The sequence below is a fragment of the Tasmannia lanceolata genome, unplaced genomic scaffold, assembly GCF_043159265.1.
Source record: "Tasmannia lanceolata isolate RefF3 unplaced genomic scaffold, GAP_Taslan_0.1 ptg000013l, whole genome shotgun sequence".
In the NCBI taxonomy this organism is placed as follows: domain Eukaryota; kingdom Viridiplantae; phylum Streptophyta; class Magnoliopsida; order Canellales; family Winteraceae; genus Tasmannia; species Tasmannia lanceolata.
The window spans coordinates 27,453,999-27,472,999 of record NW_027518690.1 but is presented as its reverse complement, the minus strand read 5'-3'; the positions used below and the strand labels follow the sequence as shown (position 1 = coordinate 27,472,999).

The window sequence follows — 19,001 nt, the reverse complement described above, 5'->3', positions numbered from 1 at the left end:
TCATTGCCATATGATGATCCTAGCCCTTCGATTTATAGAGAAACTAATTACCATGCCAATTATCAAAGCCATTGCCCTTTCTTATCAATTCGTATGTACGCCACTTTTAGTTATACAATTTCTTCAATTTCGGTATTGTTAATAGTTTTAATGCTTCTTTTAATTAACCATTATCTTTTCTTCGCCGCCCGTGCATCGCACAGGATTTTTTACTAGTATATATATATAGAGAGAACATTTCCTACACACTTGTGTAGGTAAGTTACCTACACACTACCTTAAAATACAGTGGGGGCCCACATTGTTTGGGTGATCCAAACAATTCATTTGAATGGTCATCACATAGATACGGTGTCCACAAAAAATCAGATCCATAGGATCATCCCAACCCTACGATTTGTGGAGGTAAAATGGACGTGTATAAACCTTCACAAATTAGTCCATTTTTTGCCTCCATAGTTTGAATGGTTAGGATGATCCTATGGATCTGATTTTTTGTGGACACCCTATCTATGTGGGGACCATTCAAATAAATGGTTTGGATCACCCAAACAATGTGGGCCCCCACTGTATTTTAAGGTAGTGTGTACGTAACTTACCTACACAAGTGTGTAGGAAATGTTCTCTCATATATATATATATATATATATATATATATATATATATATATATATATAGTAGAAGAGAAAATAAGAGAATTTTTTGTAGAATTACACATCATTCTTTTTTACTTTTTTTAACAAAGGCACCCATTCAACACACATATTTTCAATCCTACGCCTTCCTTTATGCTTTTTAAGAAAGGCACCCATTAAAGCCAAATAATTTCAATCCTACCCCCCTCCTTTATGCTTTTTTAATAAAAAATCTATAGGGTGATCTTAACCATCCGATTTAAGAGGAACAACATATTATGGAAACCTCTATAGATTGGAGGGCTAGGATCAGCCTATGAAAATGATTTTTGGGGCACAACCTATTTATGTTGTGTTCCATCACATGGACGGTTTGGATCAACCCGTGATGTGGTCCGTAAAGTTCTTTGTCGGCCCGTGCATCGCACAGGGTTTTTTACTAGTGTGTGTGTGTGTGTGTGTATATATATATCCGTGTGTATGAATAGAGAAGAGCATCATTCTCAATAAATCCAAGCGAGGTTTTTCACTTCTATTTTATGGGGAGGAGACAAAGGTGACATAACAACAAACAAGCAATGATTATCCATGAGACATCCCTGGTAGTTTCTATGGATCACTCCAAGGATTTCAATATAATATTGGCAACCAAACAAGGGATTTTGCGGACGTGGAATCCAAATACCAAGCAAAATCCCCAAACCATCCCAGCTTTTGTGCAACCCAAGAGACCCGTAGTGTTTCATGCATGTGACCGAGTCCTAAATTAGATATGGGGAAATCAGAAATGATATCTGAAGTCCCTTATTCTAACACTGGCACACTTGTGTTTTCCACTATCTCATTCACTCTTGCAATTACCCTGGCCCAATCCCTTCCAGTTGTTTTAAATTTAAAGAAAACGGTCAGAAAAAACACTAACTTTTACACATACTCCTTCAATGTTGCAATTACCAAAAGAGATTACTCTCGGCCTATCCCTTTTACTTGTTTTATTTATTATTATTTTTTTGAATGGTTTTAGTTGTTTTATATTTAAAAGAAAATAGTCACAAAAATACTAAAATAGGAGCTAAATGTCAGCCTTATCAAAAACAGACATTATCTGCCAATCTGGGAAGATTTAAAGAGTGACAACATCAAAACATGGGAGTGGTGGTATCATCTCCCATTAGCCAAATGATGTAAGGGCCCGTATTCATGCCGAGAAGATTTTGATTTGAATTTCTCACATCGCAGCCCTTTTGCATTGTAATTTGGATCGGATCAAATTCTTGGATTTCTAATTCAGCAGCTGACAGTGAAAAAAATCAGATTTCTAAATTTGCTGTGGAAATAAGAAATTGGAAATCCACAGATGTGACAGTTTCCTTCACCCTCTTTGCTCCTCACCCTCTCCCCTCAACTAGGAAGTACCCCCTTCCCTCTCTGTATCCCTCTACATGAGCTGCCGGATCTATTCAATTTGTATTCAAAACTCAATTCCAAATCCAAATATAAAATGGGAGGTATCCAAACAGGCCCTAAATTTTACTAACACATGATACTTGTGCATGACATGATGTGCATTCACTGTCACAATTACCAAAAGCGATACGATAAATCCACCCATTTATTTACCAGGGCTGCCACCTTTCTAGTGGTTTTATATTTAAAGGAAATAGTCATAAAAATACTAAAATGGGGCACCCATGATGAAAACAGGGTTGCATTTATCATCGGCCTTGTGCCAATATCAAAACAGAGAAATGAAAGATATCATCTCCCATAAGGCAAAAAGTGCACACTTAACATTGGCAGAGTCCAGTAGTATTTTCAACTATAAAATAAAACAAACTCTTGACAGGAAGAATAATGTGGATGTGAGGATCCCTCAAGCCACAAGAATTTGTTGAAGAATTATAGTACCTGATACAATGCTCTTCAGAGGTACCTACTGGGAATGTCTTTTGCACTGAACTTGGTACTGCACCCATTTGAATTAACCGACATCGTCCTTTGAAACCAACTGTACAACGCCCAGCATCGTGAAACCAACTGTACAACTCCACGCTTTTCTTCTTCTTCCTCAATGACAGAACTTAATGTTGACAAATAAGAATGACCACAAGTTAAGATAAGTACCAAGATAAGATAAGATTGCATGCTATATGATACCCTCATTCCCCTAAAAGTGAAGAGAAGGAAAAAACTTGAAGGATCTGATAAGAACCATTTTTGATGAAAAATTATAGATGGGCATAGCCAAACCAGACTACTTGCATTTGGAGATGTTTTCCTCTTATTCTTTTTCTTTTTCTTTTTTTTTTTATTAAAAAAAATGAGAAAATGAGTGGATATTTGTTGAAAGAAACGAATGTTACATACCGCAGCCACAAGGGACAAAAAAGAAGGCCATTTGAATGTTAAAAACATTAATTTTGTGGGTCATGGTCATGGAAACCGCAGCTTATATATCGTAAATCCTTTCCACAAAAAAAAAAAAAAAATCCTTTTTGCCTCAACATCATAAGCACAGATATTATCACATGATCCTTCTCAGTGTTTAAGCATAGAACACAACAATATATAATTAAAAAACTAGACTACATGCATTTGGAGATGTTTTCTTCTATTTTTTTTTTAAATGAGAAATGAGAGGATATTTGTCGAAAGAAGGGATTATTATTACATAGCGCAACCACAAGGGACAAAACAGGAGGCCAATTGAATGCTAAAAATATTAATTTTGTGTCATGGTCATTATGTTGGAAACCACTGCTTATAAATACCGTAAATCCTTTCCACCAAAAAATCCTTTTTGTTTCAACATCGCAAGGACAAATATTATCTATCACATGATCCTTCTCAGTATTTAAGCATAGAACCCAACAATATAAAAAAAAAGAGCGGTCTAGTGCATGAGGCTCCCACCATTGTGGCGTCTGGGGAGGCTGCTTTGCAGAGAGGCTGTTTCCGTGAACCCAACAATACGTAATTAAAAATATTTAAGTCTGAATATTTGTGAATGGGAAAATTTATCTTATCCGTCCCTCATAAAGAAATATCTGTCAACATGGTACAATGTGATTGTCATTTTTAATGAGCCAGACAACCAAAAGAGAAGACTGCAGGATCAGATGCATGTAATATATTTAACCAGAAAGAGAAAGAAAACAATGGGGTGTATAGTGATATCACTGTGATCTCATGATTACATTAGCAGTAGGCCTCACAAGGTTCAGCTTTACACAATCAAAATTAGATGATTTTCACTCAAATTTTGGGATATTTATTTATTTTTTAAGCAGCGTATAAGTAGGATTTTTGAAACCCAGTGTGCCGTTGAGGAATTGGAATTGAGCTTCCAATTGTTCCTATTTGGGTTTATCAGTCTCTAATAAAGGTCTATCAAGAGGTAGTAAGTGGCTAGCATAAGAGCAAAACAAGGATTGGATTGATTACGGTTTAGAGGTCTATGGGGAATATTTATGGTCTTCAGTGAACTTTTGAAGAATCATCAATGGATTTCAGACTCGTTATGCTCTCCATTGGAGAATCAAGCCTCAAGCCGATTGTTCTCCCAATTCCTTTTTATTACTTTGGCTAAGTATTTTCAAATTTCTACTTCTTTTCTCTGACTGTCCTGCATTATTTGGTAAAATAGTGAATTCTGTTCCCAAGGGTCTCCAGATATGTCATTAATGTTGTCGCCCATACCTCCTTTCCCAACTTGACAAAATTAAAGCACCTGATATTGTTGGTAAAGAATATGAATCTCCAAACGCTTCAGACAATACCACCACGTTACCTACCACGTCACTGATAATCCCTATTTCATAAGCAAATCCTCTAAAACCCTAGCTTAACATCTAGTAGTTGAACTCATTGATTATCTGCAAGCCTGCTATTCCAAGAGATTACCACCCTGTTAAACAATTTCACATTGATAAAGATGTATTCCCCTTCGAGTCTCTTCCACATCCATTCCCGTCATTATTTTAAAGAAAACATTTTATTGATACTGTAAATTCTATTACAACAAGGGGACAAGGCATCCCACAGGACTAGCAGCCTTTACATCACCCAAAATACAATAAAACCAAAAGCCTTGAAACCCCTATCCATCCCTCAGATCCAATTCGTGGTTCCCGGACTATGACAAGATATTCTTTATCAGCCCCATCTTTCGCTAATTTGTCGGCTTTATTCATTAGCGGAGCTGCTCATATGCTGAAATTTCAGTGATATGGATGCCACAAAATCCCTAATTTCCGCCACAATGCCCGCTATCCCCAAGGGCCTATGGCATTGTTTGAGGGCTTTGAGGTCCAAGATATAACATTTGAAGAATCTCCTCCAATAATTAAGGGACCACTACCATGATTTACAAACCACCTCAAACCCCATAACAAAGCATGAGCTTCTGCTTCATTTAAGTCGCAAAAGCTCGCCGGCCTGGAGTATGTAAGGAGAGTAGATGCCCTAGAGTCATTTTAGATTTGCAAACCACATCCATTCCCATCATTACCACAGAGAAAGTCCTTTTTGGAGGTTTATTGTCGAAAAAAGGATGAATTGCCTAAGTGGGGGTATTTTGGTTATTTAACCATGATTTGTATAAAAAATATTATCATTATTTTCGTAATAATGAGAGCAGAGAACTGTTCTATACTTCACTTTTCTCTTCTCTATATTGTACTTAATAACTGTGTTCCTCTTAAAGCAGTATTTACATGGTATTGTAGTCTTGCAGACATCCCATTTTGTCAAGACATGACTAATGATAGGTTGCTAAGATGATGAATCCTATGATGAGTCCCGAAGCCTCTCGGGTCTTTCTCTCGATATCTCTCTCTCTCAGTATTTCTCTAGGATTTCTAAGACACAAACCACCCAAACAACCCAGACACCTAATAGTAATACCAAAGACAACCTACTACCAAACCTACATCCTGAATATACGAATTCACCAAAACTTTCCAAAAGAGCCCTGAATTGGTCAAACAAAGGTCCCAAGGATAACGACTGATAGCTCGGTACCCGCTTTTTACAACAAACACAACATCCTGAAGATCTAATCACCAAAACTCAGCAAAAGCTCTTCTGGAAGCCATTTATGGGAACCGGAAGCACCTTTCGGTCACCAGAAACCACTTTTTGAGAACCAGAAACCACTTTGGCTACCAGGAACAACCTTCCTAGAGCCAAAAACCACTTGTCAAGCAACCCACAAACCAACACCAAAAATCGGGAACCCATGAACAATTTCGAGGGACCCAAAACCCATTTCCAGGACCCATTTGGTCACATTTCTGGGAACCGGAAATCACTCTTGGTTACCAAGAAATACTCCTTAGGAACCAAAAATCACATTTTGCTACCAAAGACGTTTCATTGGAAACCAGAAACTACTTACCAGCAACCCAGAGCGATTGACAGCTTTTCAGTTAACGAAAACCATAAAGTAACTACCAAAAATTACTTTTTCACTGCTCGGGACCATTTTTCGACAACTGGAGATCAGTTTGGGACACCGAAACAACTTTTTCAGAACCGACTAGCATCCCTACAACCAGAAAACCACTCTCGGAATCCCGAAACTCATTCCCTGAGCCCAAAAGGTCGAAACCTAACTAGAGCCCCGGAACCAACTTCTGGTGGTGGGACCCACCTCCCTGGCGATTTTGAGGGAGGCTCCTGCGATTTTGGAGCCTACCAAAATCACAAGGAGTGGTCCGCTGCGATTTCCATGAAAATCTATAAAAGGGGACCTCCCCCTCCATTTTCATCCCTTTTCCTTCCCATTTACACCCCTGAGGTTCGGCATCTAGATCCATTGGTTTGGCACATGCAGGGACAAATAGGAAGATGACAATAGTGAGAGGAGTGATGTAAAGGACACCAATTTGTCGTCCTTTAGGTCTTGTCTTAACATAATGTCCCAAAAATAATTCCCGATCCCGCCGTATCAAGTAGTCAGAGATCATGGCTGAAGAGTTCGTTGCGAGACGATATATGCTCGGATATTTGTTGGCCAAACAGGAATCCCCCACTCATAAATCCATCCAGAATCTCAAATTCGTTCTGCATCCATCCTTGAATCTCAGCATAGTTTGGAATTTGTCCCTTGTGGAGCATACGGAACACCATACTGCCAAACCCTTCCCAACCGACGGCTGTTGGAATTCCCATTCCCCCCATCCGTATTTGTATTTAATGCCAATAATGGTGTGCCATAGAGCTTCCTTCTCTGTGCCGAATCGCCATAACCATTTCCCGAGTAAGGATTTGTTTCGCAGTCGTATTTTGCCCACCCCAATACCACGCAATTTCTTCGACTTGCAAACCTACTACATTTGAGCAAATGTTTTAGTTTTCTTTTGCGATCCTCCATACCCTCCCACAGGAAATCCCTTTGAACCTTCTCAATACGACTCGCCACCTTTGCCGGTATCTTGTACAGCGACATGAAATAGATCGGCATGTTGGATAGTGTGGCCTTTATCAGCATGATCCTCCCACCAAGTGATAGATATTTCTTTTTCCAAGTTGCTAATCATCTTTCGATTCTTTCAATAACAAGGTCCCACTGAGCCACTTTAGGGATGCCAGATCTAGCGGTAAGCCGAGATAGATAATGGGCAAGATAACCGCCTTGCATCCAACCCAATTATCATATGAAGAGACCACGTTGGGCAATAAATTGATTCGCAATTTCGCTCTTCGCGAAATTGATTTTCATGCCGGTAGCAATTTCGAACCACCAGAAAATACGTTTCAGATTTTCAATGTGCGATATTCCACCACTCAAGAACACAAGTGTGTCGTCTACGAATTGGAGGTGAGATATAGGCACGGAGTTTCAACAAGGCTTAAGACCCGTAATGAAACCCTTTGCTTCCGATTTGGTCAGTAAGGGACTAAGGGCTTCGGCCACCAGGATGAATAGATAGGGGGAAAGGGGATCACCCTGCCGTAGACCCCTCTAACTACCAAAAAAACCTCAGGAAGATCAATTGATTAAAATAGAAAAAGACGTAGAAGATACACAGGACTTGAACCACTATCGCCATTTTGGCCTAAAGCCCATACGTCCCATGATATAATCAAGAACATTTCCAGTCCACGTGATCTTAGGAGTTCTCCAAGTCAATTCTTGCAATAATTCCACTTTTCTTCATAGAATCTAGTACCCCATTAGCTATGAGGACACCATCGAGTATTTGGCGATCATTCACAAAAGCCCCCTGAAACTTCGATATTATGTCCCCCATGACAGTGCTAAGCCAAATTGCCAAGACCTTAGCCAATAGCTTATACAGGCTATGTACAAGGCTAATCAGACAGAAATTCTTGAGTTCGATGGCAACTTCCTTCTTCAGGATCAAAGTTATGAAAGTGGTGTTAGCCCCCTTGTTGATAACGCCCCTCTCATGAAATTCTTTCACAGCAGCCAACACATCATTCTTGATCACCTCCCAATACCCGGGCCTTATCCTTCTTTAGCGTGTTTAACACATGTTCGATTTCCTCCATAGAGAATTCACGTTCGAGCCACTCTATTTTGTGCCGCGGGATTGATTTGAATTCCAGCCCTCCCAGTTTAGGATGCTAATCATGCTGACAGGTATATAATTTCGTATAGAAGTTAACAATTAGATCTCTGATCTGTTCTTTCTCCTCAACCAGTTTCCCATCCACCCATAGACAATTGATAGCATTGATTCTTCTACGTGCATTTTCCATCCTGTGGAATAACTCTGTGTTCTCATCACCTTCTCTCAACCATACAGCTCTGGATTTCTGTCTTCAGTTGATTTCTTCTCTTCGAAGTAGCTCCTCGTATTCTACTTTTAATTCTAATCATTTCTGATGGTCATCCTCGCCCAGGTGTCCTGCTTCCACCCTATTCTCTAACAATGCCAATTCCTCCAAGATTTCCCCCCTCCTATTGTCCTTTATGAGCTTCTCCCTCTTCGACCATTCTTTGATGTTCACCTTTAGTGCTTTCTACTTTCGACAAAAGTTATAACCCTTTCAGCCACCTCCAGCATCATTTGGCCACCATTCCGCATATCTTCGAGTTGAAAGCCGGCTGCTCACACAGGGTCAGATCCAATTTGAACGGACGAGGCCCGTTCACAGAAGACTAACACAACTAAAGAATATGATTGGGAGCAAGAATATGAATGAAACAAACACAACTAAAGACTCACAATGGAATATTAAAAGTACGACGACCAAGATAAAGTGGCTCATAAGGGGTATGAACTGTAGCACACAGGATGGCATCTGATTAATCAAGTACAATGTTGTTAACACTTTCAACAGATGTTTGTTCTTTCTTTCAGTCACTATTTTTTTTTGTGAAGTGTAAGGTGACATAGATCAAGGCTTGCAAGGGCTGATTTAATCTTCATACGGATGATGACAGTGCTTCAAAGAGCTAAAGATTCATCAGCATGGAGGACTGTTTCTGCTACGACTCTACATTATTCACCATTGGCATTTGAATCGTTTAGTAGTGATTCAGATATGATGGCTATTATCATTAAGTAAATAAATACTTTAAGGAGCCTTCAACAAGATAGATTCACAAAATATATTTGAGCATTTATCATTTGCATGTTCTTTTCCAAAGTTTCTAAGCAAGGAATTTTACATGGAACCTCACAGACATTTCAACAAGTACTTGGGGTGCAAGCTGTTAGGAAGACAAGAAAGCAATCCAATACAGGGGCTGATGACAGTGGAAACCCGGCTCTTAAGACAGTCACTACAATGTTGTGCTCAATAGAATTGGTCAAGAATAGTTGGTATGGAAACAAGCTTGTCACGGTTTTTTTTTTTCACAATCCTATAATACTTGTGAACTGCTCTGAGACCTTAGCAAACTGTTGGAAACCCATATGAATTGAGCCATTAATTGAACTGAATCATTCCAAAGAACATTCAATCGAGCACCTTCATAACCCAAACAATAACTGCCAAACAAACCATAAGTTTCACTCGATCTATGCGGTTTAGGATCTTTGAACGGCAACAACCAAATCATCTTAAAAACCAAACTAAATCAACCTGTAATTCCCTCAGGACATCAATATGTAATTTCTTGTCTATCTTGTTGTGCTTTTCACATCATTTCATAGGAAATTGAAGAATTCCAGCAGCACAGGGTTAGAATTTTACCTATCTTGAAGCCAATTTAAATTCCGGGGGCTGGTTTTACGCATCCGCAAACCCAAATTTCGAGTATCAACAAATATGAGTCGTAATGGAGATGAAATCTGGTTGATCAATGACCTGCTAGGTAACAAACATATATGGAGGTATTTCTTTCTCTAGGAATTCTGGAATGCGATCGGATAGAGTGGGGCAATGGGATGCTCAGCTGGGGTACAATGAAGTTTGATCCTTGCAAGATACAAGGTAGGAGACATGAAGGAAGAAGAAGAGCTCGAATCCCAAGCCCTAAGGTTCTTCTTGCCTTAGTCAATTCCAACAGGAAAGGGATTTTTCCCAACTTAGCAAACCCTAAATCTCAAAATAAAATTCATCAAAAGCCCCACCTAAAGAAGGAGATGGGCTTTATATTAGAGCCCAACTTACAAAGAGAAAATGACCTAATCACCCGTATTAAACCAAAAAGGACACAAACATCTGAAATGACAAAACTAACCAGTTCTACGTTAATGAGCCCATGAAGACTGATGTAGAATTTCTAGGGGATGGTCCTTCATCAAACTCCCCTTCTTGAAAGAACTCGTCCTCGAGTTCCCCATCGGCCTCGTCATCGTCGAACTCCACCTAGATCAAATATATATATATATATATATATATATATATATATATATATATATATATATATATGATCCATGCCCGATTCAACACTGTAAGTCCATAATGATATTCTATCTGTAGCTTTCTATGTAACATGGAACTTATCATGCCACCATGGTGGCGGTGTGTAGCTCGCCGATGAAGGAAATGAACATGTACCAGCCCCAATAAAGATGAAAGTGGATAAACTTCGTAGAACTCATCAAGTGGTGTATGACGTTCTTTGCGAAGTACCACTATGCTTTCCTTACCCATTCCATTGAAGTCTTGGATGAAAATATGCTCTAAGACAAAAGTGTCTTGGTTGATTTCTTTTCCCATGTTCTGTTGTTCATCAGAGCCTTCAAATGCAACCCCATTATCAAAATAAAAAAGAAGCATTTCCATATCAACCTTGGAATCTTCATCCTCATCTTCATATTCAAATATGTATGAGTCCATTTCAACATGAATTCCATTATCAAACTCTTCAAGAGTGGTATGCCCACTATCATTGTCAACCATGGAAGTAACTTGGACATTATCCTCATCATTTGGCTCCAAATTAACTTGCTGTCCAATGTTGTCCTCTGCATTTTTTCCTTCTTCGACATGAGTAAAATCCAGCTCTAGCTTATAAATTTCATTACCTTGGTCACTAGAATCATCAAGCTCAACGCTGATTGCGGCCGACTCCAAAATTATGACGACTTCTACCTCTTCTTGATGCTTTACTTGAGAGGGACTGTCATGTGCGCTTTTCTCATCGATGTCATCATATTTGGATTCCTTTCCTTGCAAATATGCTACCTCTTTGTAGCCTTGATTGTAATCATAATGTGTATAGCAAGGAGACACAAAAACAACACTAGTGGAAGGTTTAGGATTCAGCTTGACTGGCCGTAGTGGTGGAGGAGAAGGCCGAGCCACTTTTGACCTTGATTTCAACTAGGGATGGTAGCAATAAGGTAGGAATTGGCATCCGACCTCTTTCTTCAATTCATCCCAATCTTTAATAGGTGTTTCATCAAGTTCTCGCCGCCGGTAAGTCAATGAACGCCACCAATCCTTTACTCTGTCTTGGGATTTATCAGCCACCATGGGCACTTGCTTCTTGGCTGGCACTTGCTTTTCGTCAAACTCCTTCTCAACGGTATGTACCCATTCCACAATCTCCATCGCATCCATTCTCCCAGTTAGCTCAAGAATGTTAGCCTCAACATGGAAGTCTTGCTATCGGTCATATTGTGAATGAGAAGTAGGCCTTGGAGCGGATTTCCTTGGTGCTTTTCTTTCATAACCAACCAGCCCACTCCCCTTCTTGAAAATCATTTATACTCGATGGAGGGGATTGGTTGTGTTGGGAACCCTGATAAAGCTTCTCATCCAAACCTCGCATCTCCTCTATCATAGTATGCATGAGATTTAAATGGCGTGCATAACTTCCCTTGGTAGATGCCATGTTAAACCAAGCTTAAGCAAAAGCAAAGTCACCCAATCTATGAAACCACAATGAAAATACAACAAACACTCGCAGCCACCACAAAAATCACTGTCAAATCTAGAACATAGCAGCCAATAATAACCAAAAATCTGATCTGAACTCAATGTAAAATAGCCACGTTAGCCACTAACAATCCACACTGAAAGTCCCTAACCAAAGTTCACATCACTAACCCAACTATATCAGAATTTTGCTCGATGGGTGCACACACACTCGGCCCCTTTGAAGTCATTCAACAATCAGTCTAATAGAAGTCCGCTAGGCCAATGCTGTGATGTATCTTAAAGGAGAAAATTGACTAGAACTTTCAACTGCAGACAGCATATATCATTTCTCATATAGTGGCAACTAATGTCTATCAAATTACAGGCTTGTTTTCAATAGAATACCACTACTTTCTGCTACTCCTTTCAGTTGGAGAAAAAATGGAGCAAAGAACTCAAGCACATGTATCTCATATTTATAGCGAAAGATGAAAAGTATATGACAAATTTTGGTTGAAACTGTTATTTAAAAAGTTCGCCTGAATGTTCTAAGGCTTAGCAATTTCTGAAATTGCTCAACTGCGCAAGGTGAAGTGGCTGAAATGATGAAGAAGCATGCCATTCCACTTGAAAGTCCTGTAATGTTTCACTTCAGGCGGTTTGGACAATGTGACAATCAATCCAGGTCACTTTTCTGCAGCTAAATTAGGAGCTAATAAGTGGTTGCTCAAACAGAGTTGTATGGATCCAGGTCTGAGGCCAACGGAGTTCAAAAGATCAACCTCAATACTTTGGAGCCGCTGACAATGGTGTGAAAAAACAATTATGAGCAGCTGCTGTCTTGTGTAATTAAAATTCAAGAAGACTGAGTTCTCAACCAAGAATCTGCGAGTGATGAATTAAGGACAAAAGCATTGTTCTCCACGTGAAGTTTAGAGAGTCTAAGACAATGAAATTAGTAGTAGGCCTCAAGCTACTTAGATCTTTGTCACTTCAACAGAGTATCCGATTAGCAGCTCTGAACTTTAGGCATGAGAACAATTGCATAATAGTTCTGACCTTTTTGCTATGTTAATCTCCCAAGAGCTGCAAAGCTAGGAAGCCTTGCATTTCCAAGCTCTGATACCATATGACGTAGATCAAGGCTTGCAAGGGCTGATTTAATCTTCATAGGGATGATGACTGTGCTTCAAAGAGCTAAAGATTCATCAGCATGGAGGACTGTTTTTTCTACGACTCTACATTATTCACCATTGGCATTTGAATCGTTTAGCCCCTTTATAGCTCCTTCACTAATAGTGATTCAGAGATGATGGCTATTAGCATTAAGTAAAAAAAATACTTTAAAGAGCCTTCAACAAGATAGATTCACAAAATATATTTGAGCATTTGCATGTTCTTTTCCAAAGTTTCTAAGCAAGGAATTTTATATGGAACCTCACAGACATTTCAAAAAGTCCTTGGGGTGCAAGCTGTTAGGAAGACAAGAAACCAGTCGGAAACCCTGCTCTTAAGACAGTCTCTACAATGTTGTGCTCGATAGAATTGGTCGATAACAATAGGTATGGAAACAAGCTTGTCACAAATTTTTTTTTTTTCACAATCCAATAATGCTTTTGAACTGCTCTGAGACCTTAGCAAACAATTGGAAACCCATATGACTTGAGCCATTAATTGAGCTGCATCATTCCAAAGAAAATTAAATCGAGCACCTTCATAACCCTAACAATAACTACCAAACAAACCATAAGTTTCACTCGATCTATGCAGTTTAGGATCTTTGAAAGCCAAAAACCGAATCGTTTTAAAAACCAAACTAAATCAACCTGTAATTCCCTCAGGATATCAACATGTTATTTCTTGTCTATCTTGTTGTGCTTTTCACATCATTTCATAGGAAATTGAAGAATTCCAGCAGCACAGGGTTAGAAGTTTACATATCTTGAAGCCGATTTAAATTCCGGGGGCTGGTTTTACGCATCCACAATACCCAAATTTCGAGTCTGAACAAATATGAGTCGTAATGGAGATGAAATCAGGTTGATCAATGAACTGCTAGGTAACAAACATATATGGAGGTATTTCTTTCTCTAGGAATTCTGGAAGGCGATCAGATAGAGCTGGGCAATGGGATGCTCAGCTGAGGTACAATGAAGTTGATCCTTGAAAGCTACAAGGTAGGAGACATGAAGGAAGAAGAAGAGCTCGAATCCCAAGCCTTAAGGTTCTTCTTGCCTAACCTATAAATCTATAATGCCATAACATAATTGAATCTCATAGGCAATACTACTATTAATGATAAGTAGCTTAACCGACGAGACAACCTCAGGTTTTTGAATTTCAAAACTGACCCAGCCCGAGACCCGCCCTCTTTGAACCTGACCCATAGGTTTTTTCAGGTCAGGTTGATGAGGGTCAGGTAAACCCAGACCCAAGTTGCAACCCTGGTTCTAACTCTAACACAAAGGTATCTGCTTCTTGATTTTCATCACAGTAGCTAATAAACAGTTGAACAGTCAACATCTAAATGTGGAGAAATTTGTAGCTGTCATTGTTGTAAACATTGAAACACAAATTACACAAATAAAAAAATAAATGATAAGCTCAGTAACTCTTCATTCCAAATTCTATTTCTCGACAAGTTAAACTCATGTAGTAAGCAGTCATATATATATTTCAGAAAAAATCAAAATAAACTTGAACAGAAAGCAATTTCCACAGTCGCTGATAACAATTGTTCAATATAAACCAAGTATTTCGAAACAAGGGGCCGTTTGGATACGCGGATTTTAGAATCCAGGTTTTTAGTTTGGAAACAGTGTAAAAGAGGGTTCACGATCAAGCTGCTGTGTGCTGTCCTGGCAGTGTTTCTTGGATTTTGAGCAAAAACCAGGTTTTAGAAATCTCATGATGGGGAGAGGTTTCAAAAACCTGGTTTTCTTAATTAAAATCCAAGAAATGCTGCCAGGACAGCATGCATCAGCTTGATCGTGAACCATCTTTTACACTGTTTTCAAACTAAAACCCTGGATTCTAAAATCCACGTATCCAAACGGCCCCTAAAACAGAAAACAAACCATCAATCTAACCAGAGAAAGAGAGAGCTTACTGAAAATGTAAGGAAGGAAGGCCTCAACTAACAGCAGCGCCCACCAGCATAGCAGCAACAGCACCACTAAGCAATCCCACCAAAAAATTCCTCCTAACATTATCCCCTTCCAAAGGCAAAGGTGGTGCTGTTGGAACAACAGGTACAAATCCAGATTCCACTGTAGATAGATTCCAATCACAAAACAACCCTATCTGATCCCCTCTCACAGGAATCCCAGTCACACAATCCTGAGCCCCAAAAACCCCTATATCCCCCTCAATCCTCACACATACTTTAATCAGTCCAAGCGCCCTACCCGACGGCCTCCACAACTGCAATGTTACCGTCTCGGTGGTGCCACTACCAATTCCGGGGAGCGCCATAATAGCAGAGCCGACGACCTTAGTGTGGCTGAGGATTGGGGAGGATGAAGAGAGGACTTGGAGAGTGATACAGGAATTAGGGTTTTGTAGGGTTTGGGGAGAGAGGGGAAAGGATAAGGTCTGGTTCCAGGTAGGGTTTGTGCCTGAATCTTTTAGGGTTTTGGTAGATTTCTTAAGGCGAGGTTCGATCCAAGCCACGGCCCATGTTTTCATCTTGCCGAGAAATCTCATGCCTTTCAAGCCTTCGGCGGAGATGATCGTCAGTTCTAGGGTTGGTTCGGCGTGTTCCGACATTTTGTGGGTTCGGGTAGGCCGAAATCTTGGCGAATCGGATCGGTATATAACGTTTCGGGAAGTTTATTGGTGATGAAGGAACGGGGAGAAAAAAAACCAAAAGGAGTTGATTTAACCGACGTCGGGATTAAAGTGCGTCGCCGTGAAATGGGCGTTGAGAGTAAAAAGAGCTGATTGCTAAAACCAAAATGTAAATTTGCTTTAATAAGGTAAATGATATCAACACAAATCAAACTTTTATTTTATAATAATTGCACAGTAAATTCCCCTTTTACAACAACACTTGGACCGGTACACTCTCTAGTCTCTCCCTTACTACGACTTCAAGAGTTGGTGGGTCCCTACATACTTAACCTCACAATATTTCATATGGGGAAAGACCGTGTAGTCCAGTATTTTTAAAAATGGACTGTACGGCACATACTATAGGATGATCTGACCCATCCATATGACGGCCACCACGTAAATAGGTTGTGCCCAAAATCTCAAATTCATAGATGATCCTAGCCCTCCGATCTATAGAGAAACTTCATTGTGTGGAAACCTCTATAGATCAAAGTGTTAGGATCATCCTATGGAAATGATTTTGGGGGGACAACATATTTACGTTGTGGCCCATCAAATGGACGGTTTGGATCATCCTATGGTGTGGGTTGTGCAATCCATTTTAAAAAACAAATACTTGATTACACGGGCTTACATAATACAAAAACTCTATTCTTACAACCTGTACTCTCTCCCTCTCCATCTCCTATCTCTGAGGCATAGTGGGGCCCAACAATAAATCGTTTGAATCTTTGAGGAGGGTGGACACTGGTTGTGAGAAGTGCCCAACAATAAATGATTTATTTTGGCACTGGTTGTGAGAATAGAGTTTTTTTTTTTTGTGTAAGCCCCTGTAGAAGTAGTTTTAAAAATGGATTGTATGGCCCACACCATAGGATGATCCAAACTGTACATTTGATGGCCACAGTGTAAATAGATTGTACCCAAAGAATCATTGCCATAGGATGAACCTAACCCTTCAATCTATAGAGGTTTCCATACTATGAGTTTATTTATAAATCGGAGGGCTAGGATCATCCTATGAAATTGAGTTTTGAGGCACAACCTATTTCCTTTGTGCCCCGTCATATGGATGGGTCAGATCATCCTATGGCATGTGCCATACGGTCCGTTTTGAAAAATACTGAACTGCACGATCCTGCACCGTATAAAATCTTGTGAGGTTATGTGGTGGACCCACCAACTATCCGAGTGGGAGAGAGGGAGAGAGAGAACCGGTTGGATAAGTGTTGTACTGGCTGTGTTCACAGCCGGTAAAAGGGGGATTATCACTTCCCTATTTAATTTGTTTGTAAGAGCTTTTTGGAAACGTAATAACCCTTGCAGCTCTTTAAATAATAAAATACAAGATGTGATGGTGCAATTATCAAAACATGGTTGTGCTACTGCTGATATCATTTCCCTTAATTAATTACCATACAAATGAAATTTTTTATAGGGCTATTAAATATCGGAAATGATATTAAATATCAGAAATGATATCAGCACGACCATGTTTTAATAATATTGCACAAACTCAGTTTCTCTTTAGTTTTTTAACTAGTTGCAGACCCGTGATATGCACGGGGCGAAGAAAAAATTATAATCTTGATCTTCCCAAATTATATGCATGTATAAGCTAACCCAATGGTTAATGAAACATCCTACAGTAGATTTACACAATCCCTTAATAAAAAAACATATGATTTGAATAATGCCATGAGATACTGAAAGTTGACTAAGAACAAAACATGATATATATATAGAGAAAAGGGTTCCTAAGGGTGCCCTCATATAGCTTATATGAGGTGGCTCTTTCAAAACATAAGGGCCCCACATTGTTAGGATGATCCGAAGCATTCATTTGAAAGGCCACATCATAGATATGGTGTGTACAAAAAATCAGCTCCATTGGATCATCCTAACACCTCCAAAAGTAGGGGCAAAAATGGATAGACACATTTTGTCCACAAATCTGCCCATTTTTGCCCCCACTTTTGGAGGGGTTAGGATGATCCAATGGAGCTGATTTTTTGTACACACCCTATCTATGATGTGGCCTTTCAAATGAATGCTTCAGATCATCCTAACAATGTGGGCCCCCTATGTTTTGAAAGAGCCACCGCAGGTAAGCTTATATGAGGGCACCCGCACGAACTGTATTCTCATATATATATATATATATATATATATATATATATATATATATATATATATATATGAGGAAACTGTTGGTGAGCTTAAGCTCACCAAACTTATGGTGAGCTAGCTTGGGTCCCATATATATGAGAAAACGGTTCCTACACATATGTGTAGAGAGTTCTCTACACACTAGCATAAAATACAGTGGAGGCCCACATCGTTTGGGTGATCTAAGCCATCCATTTTAAAGGCCCTCACATAGATAGGGTGTCTACAAAAAATCAGATCCATAGGATCATCCCAACCCTACGATTTGTGGAGGTAAAATTGATGTCTTTAAACCTTCACAAATTAGTCCATTTTTTGCCTCCACAATTCGAATGGTTAGGATGATCCTATGGATCTGATTTTTTGTGGACACCCTATCTATGTGAGGGCCTTAAAAATGAATGGTTTGGATCACCAAAATAATGTGGCCCCCACTGTATTTTAAGCTAGTGTGTAGAGAACTTATCTACACATATGTGTAGGAACCGTTCTCTCTCTCTCTCTCTCTCTCTCTCTCTATATATATATATATATATATATATATATATATAAAATTTATATGATGGGTGGCCATGAAAACAAGTGAAGTCTAAAAGAGTTGGTACGGCCCACTTTTTTTATGATCCAAACCGTTCATCTGTTTGGGCACAACGTAAATAGGTTGTGCCCCAAAAATCAGATCTATAGGATGATCCTAACCCTCCGATCTGAACTGATCTGAATATGGAGATTTTCAAAAATCATTTATGGAATCTTCTACAGATCGGAGGGTTAGGATCATCCTTTGGAACTGATTTTTGGGGCACAACCTATTTACGTTGTGCCCAAACAGATGAACGGTTTGGATCATCAAAAAAAGTGGACCGTACCTACTTTTTTTAGACTTCACGTGTTTTCACGGCCACCCATCATATTAATTCTCATATATACGTGCGATGCACGGGCCGACAAAGAATTGTACGGACCACATCATGGGTTGATCCAAACCGTCCATGTGATGGAGCACAACATCAATAGGTTGTGCCCCAAAAATCATTTCCAAAGGCTGATCCTAGCCCTCCAATCTATAGAGAT

At 39.5% G+C, this 19,001-nt stretch overlaps 1 protein-coding gene across 1 annotated transcript; it reads right to left on the bottom strand.

Moving 5' to 3' along the window:
* Nucleotides 1–15,056: 15,056 nt before the first annotated feature.
* Nucleotides 15,057–15,692, bottom strand: LOC143891113 (protein SRC2 homolog). Its single transcript, XM_077395757.1, has one exon. It carries the CDS (start codon nucleotides 15,690–15,692, stop codon nucleotides 15,057–15,059), a length of 636 nt encoding a protein of 211 aa, XP_077251872.1.
* Nucleotides 15,693–19,001: the final 3,309 nt, after the last annotated feature.

Excerpts from the sequence above, each read along its gene's own strand:
- LOC143891113 (XM_077395757.1), bottom strand. The coding sequence starts at position 15,692 with ATGTCGGAACACGCCGAACCAACCCTAGAACTGACGATCATCTCCGCC.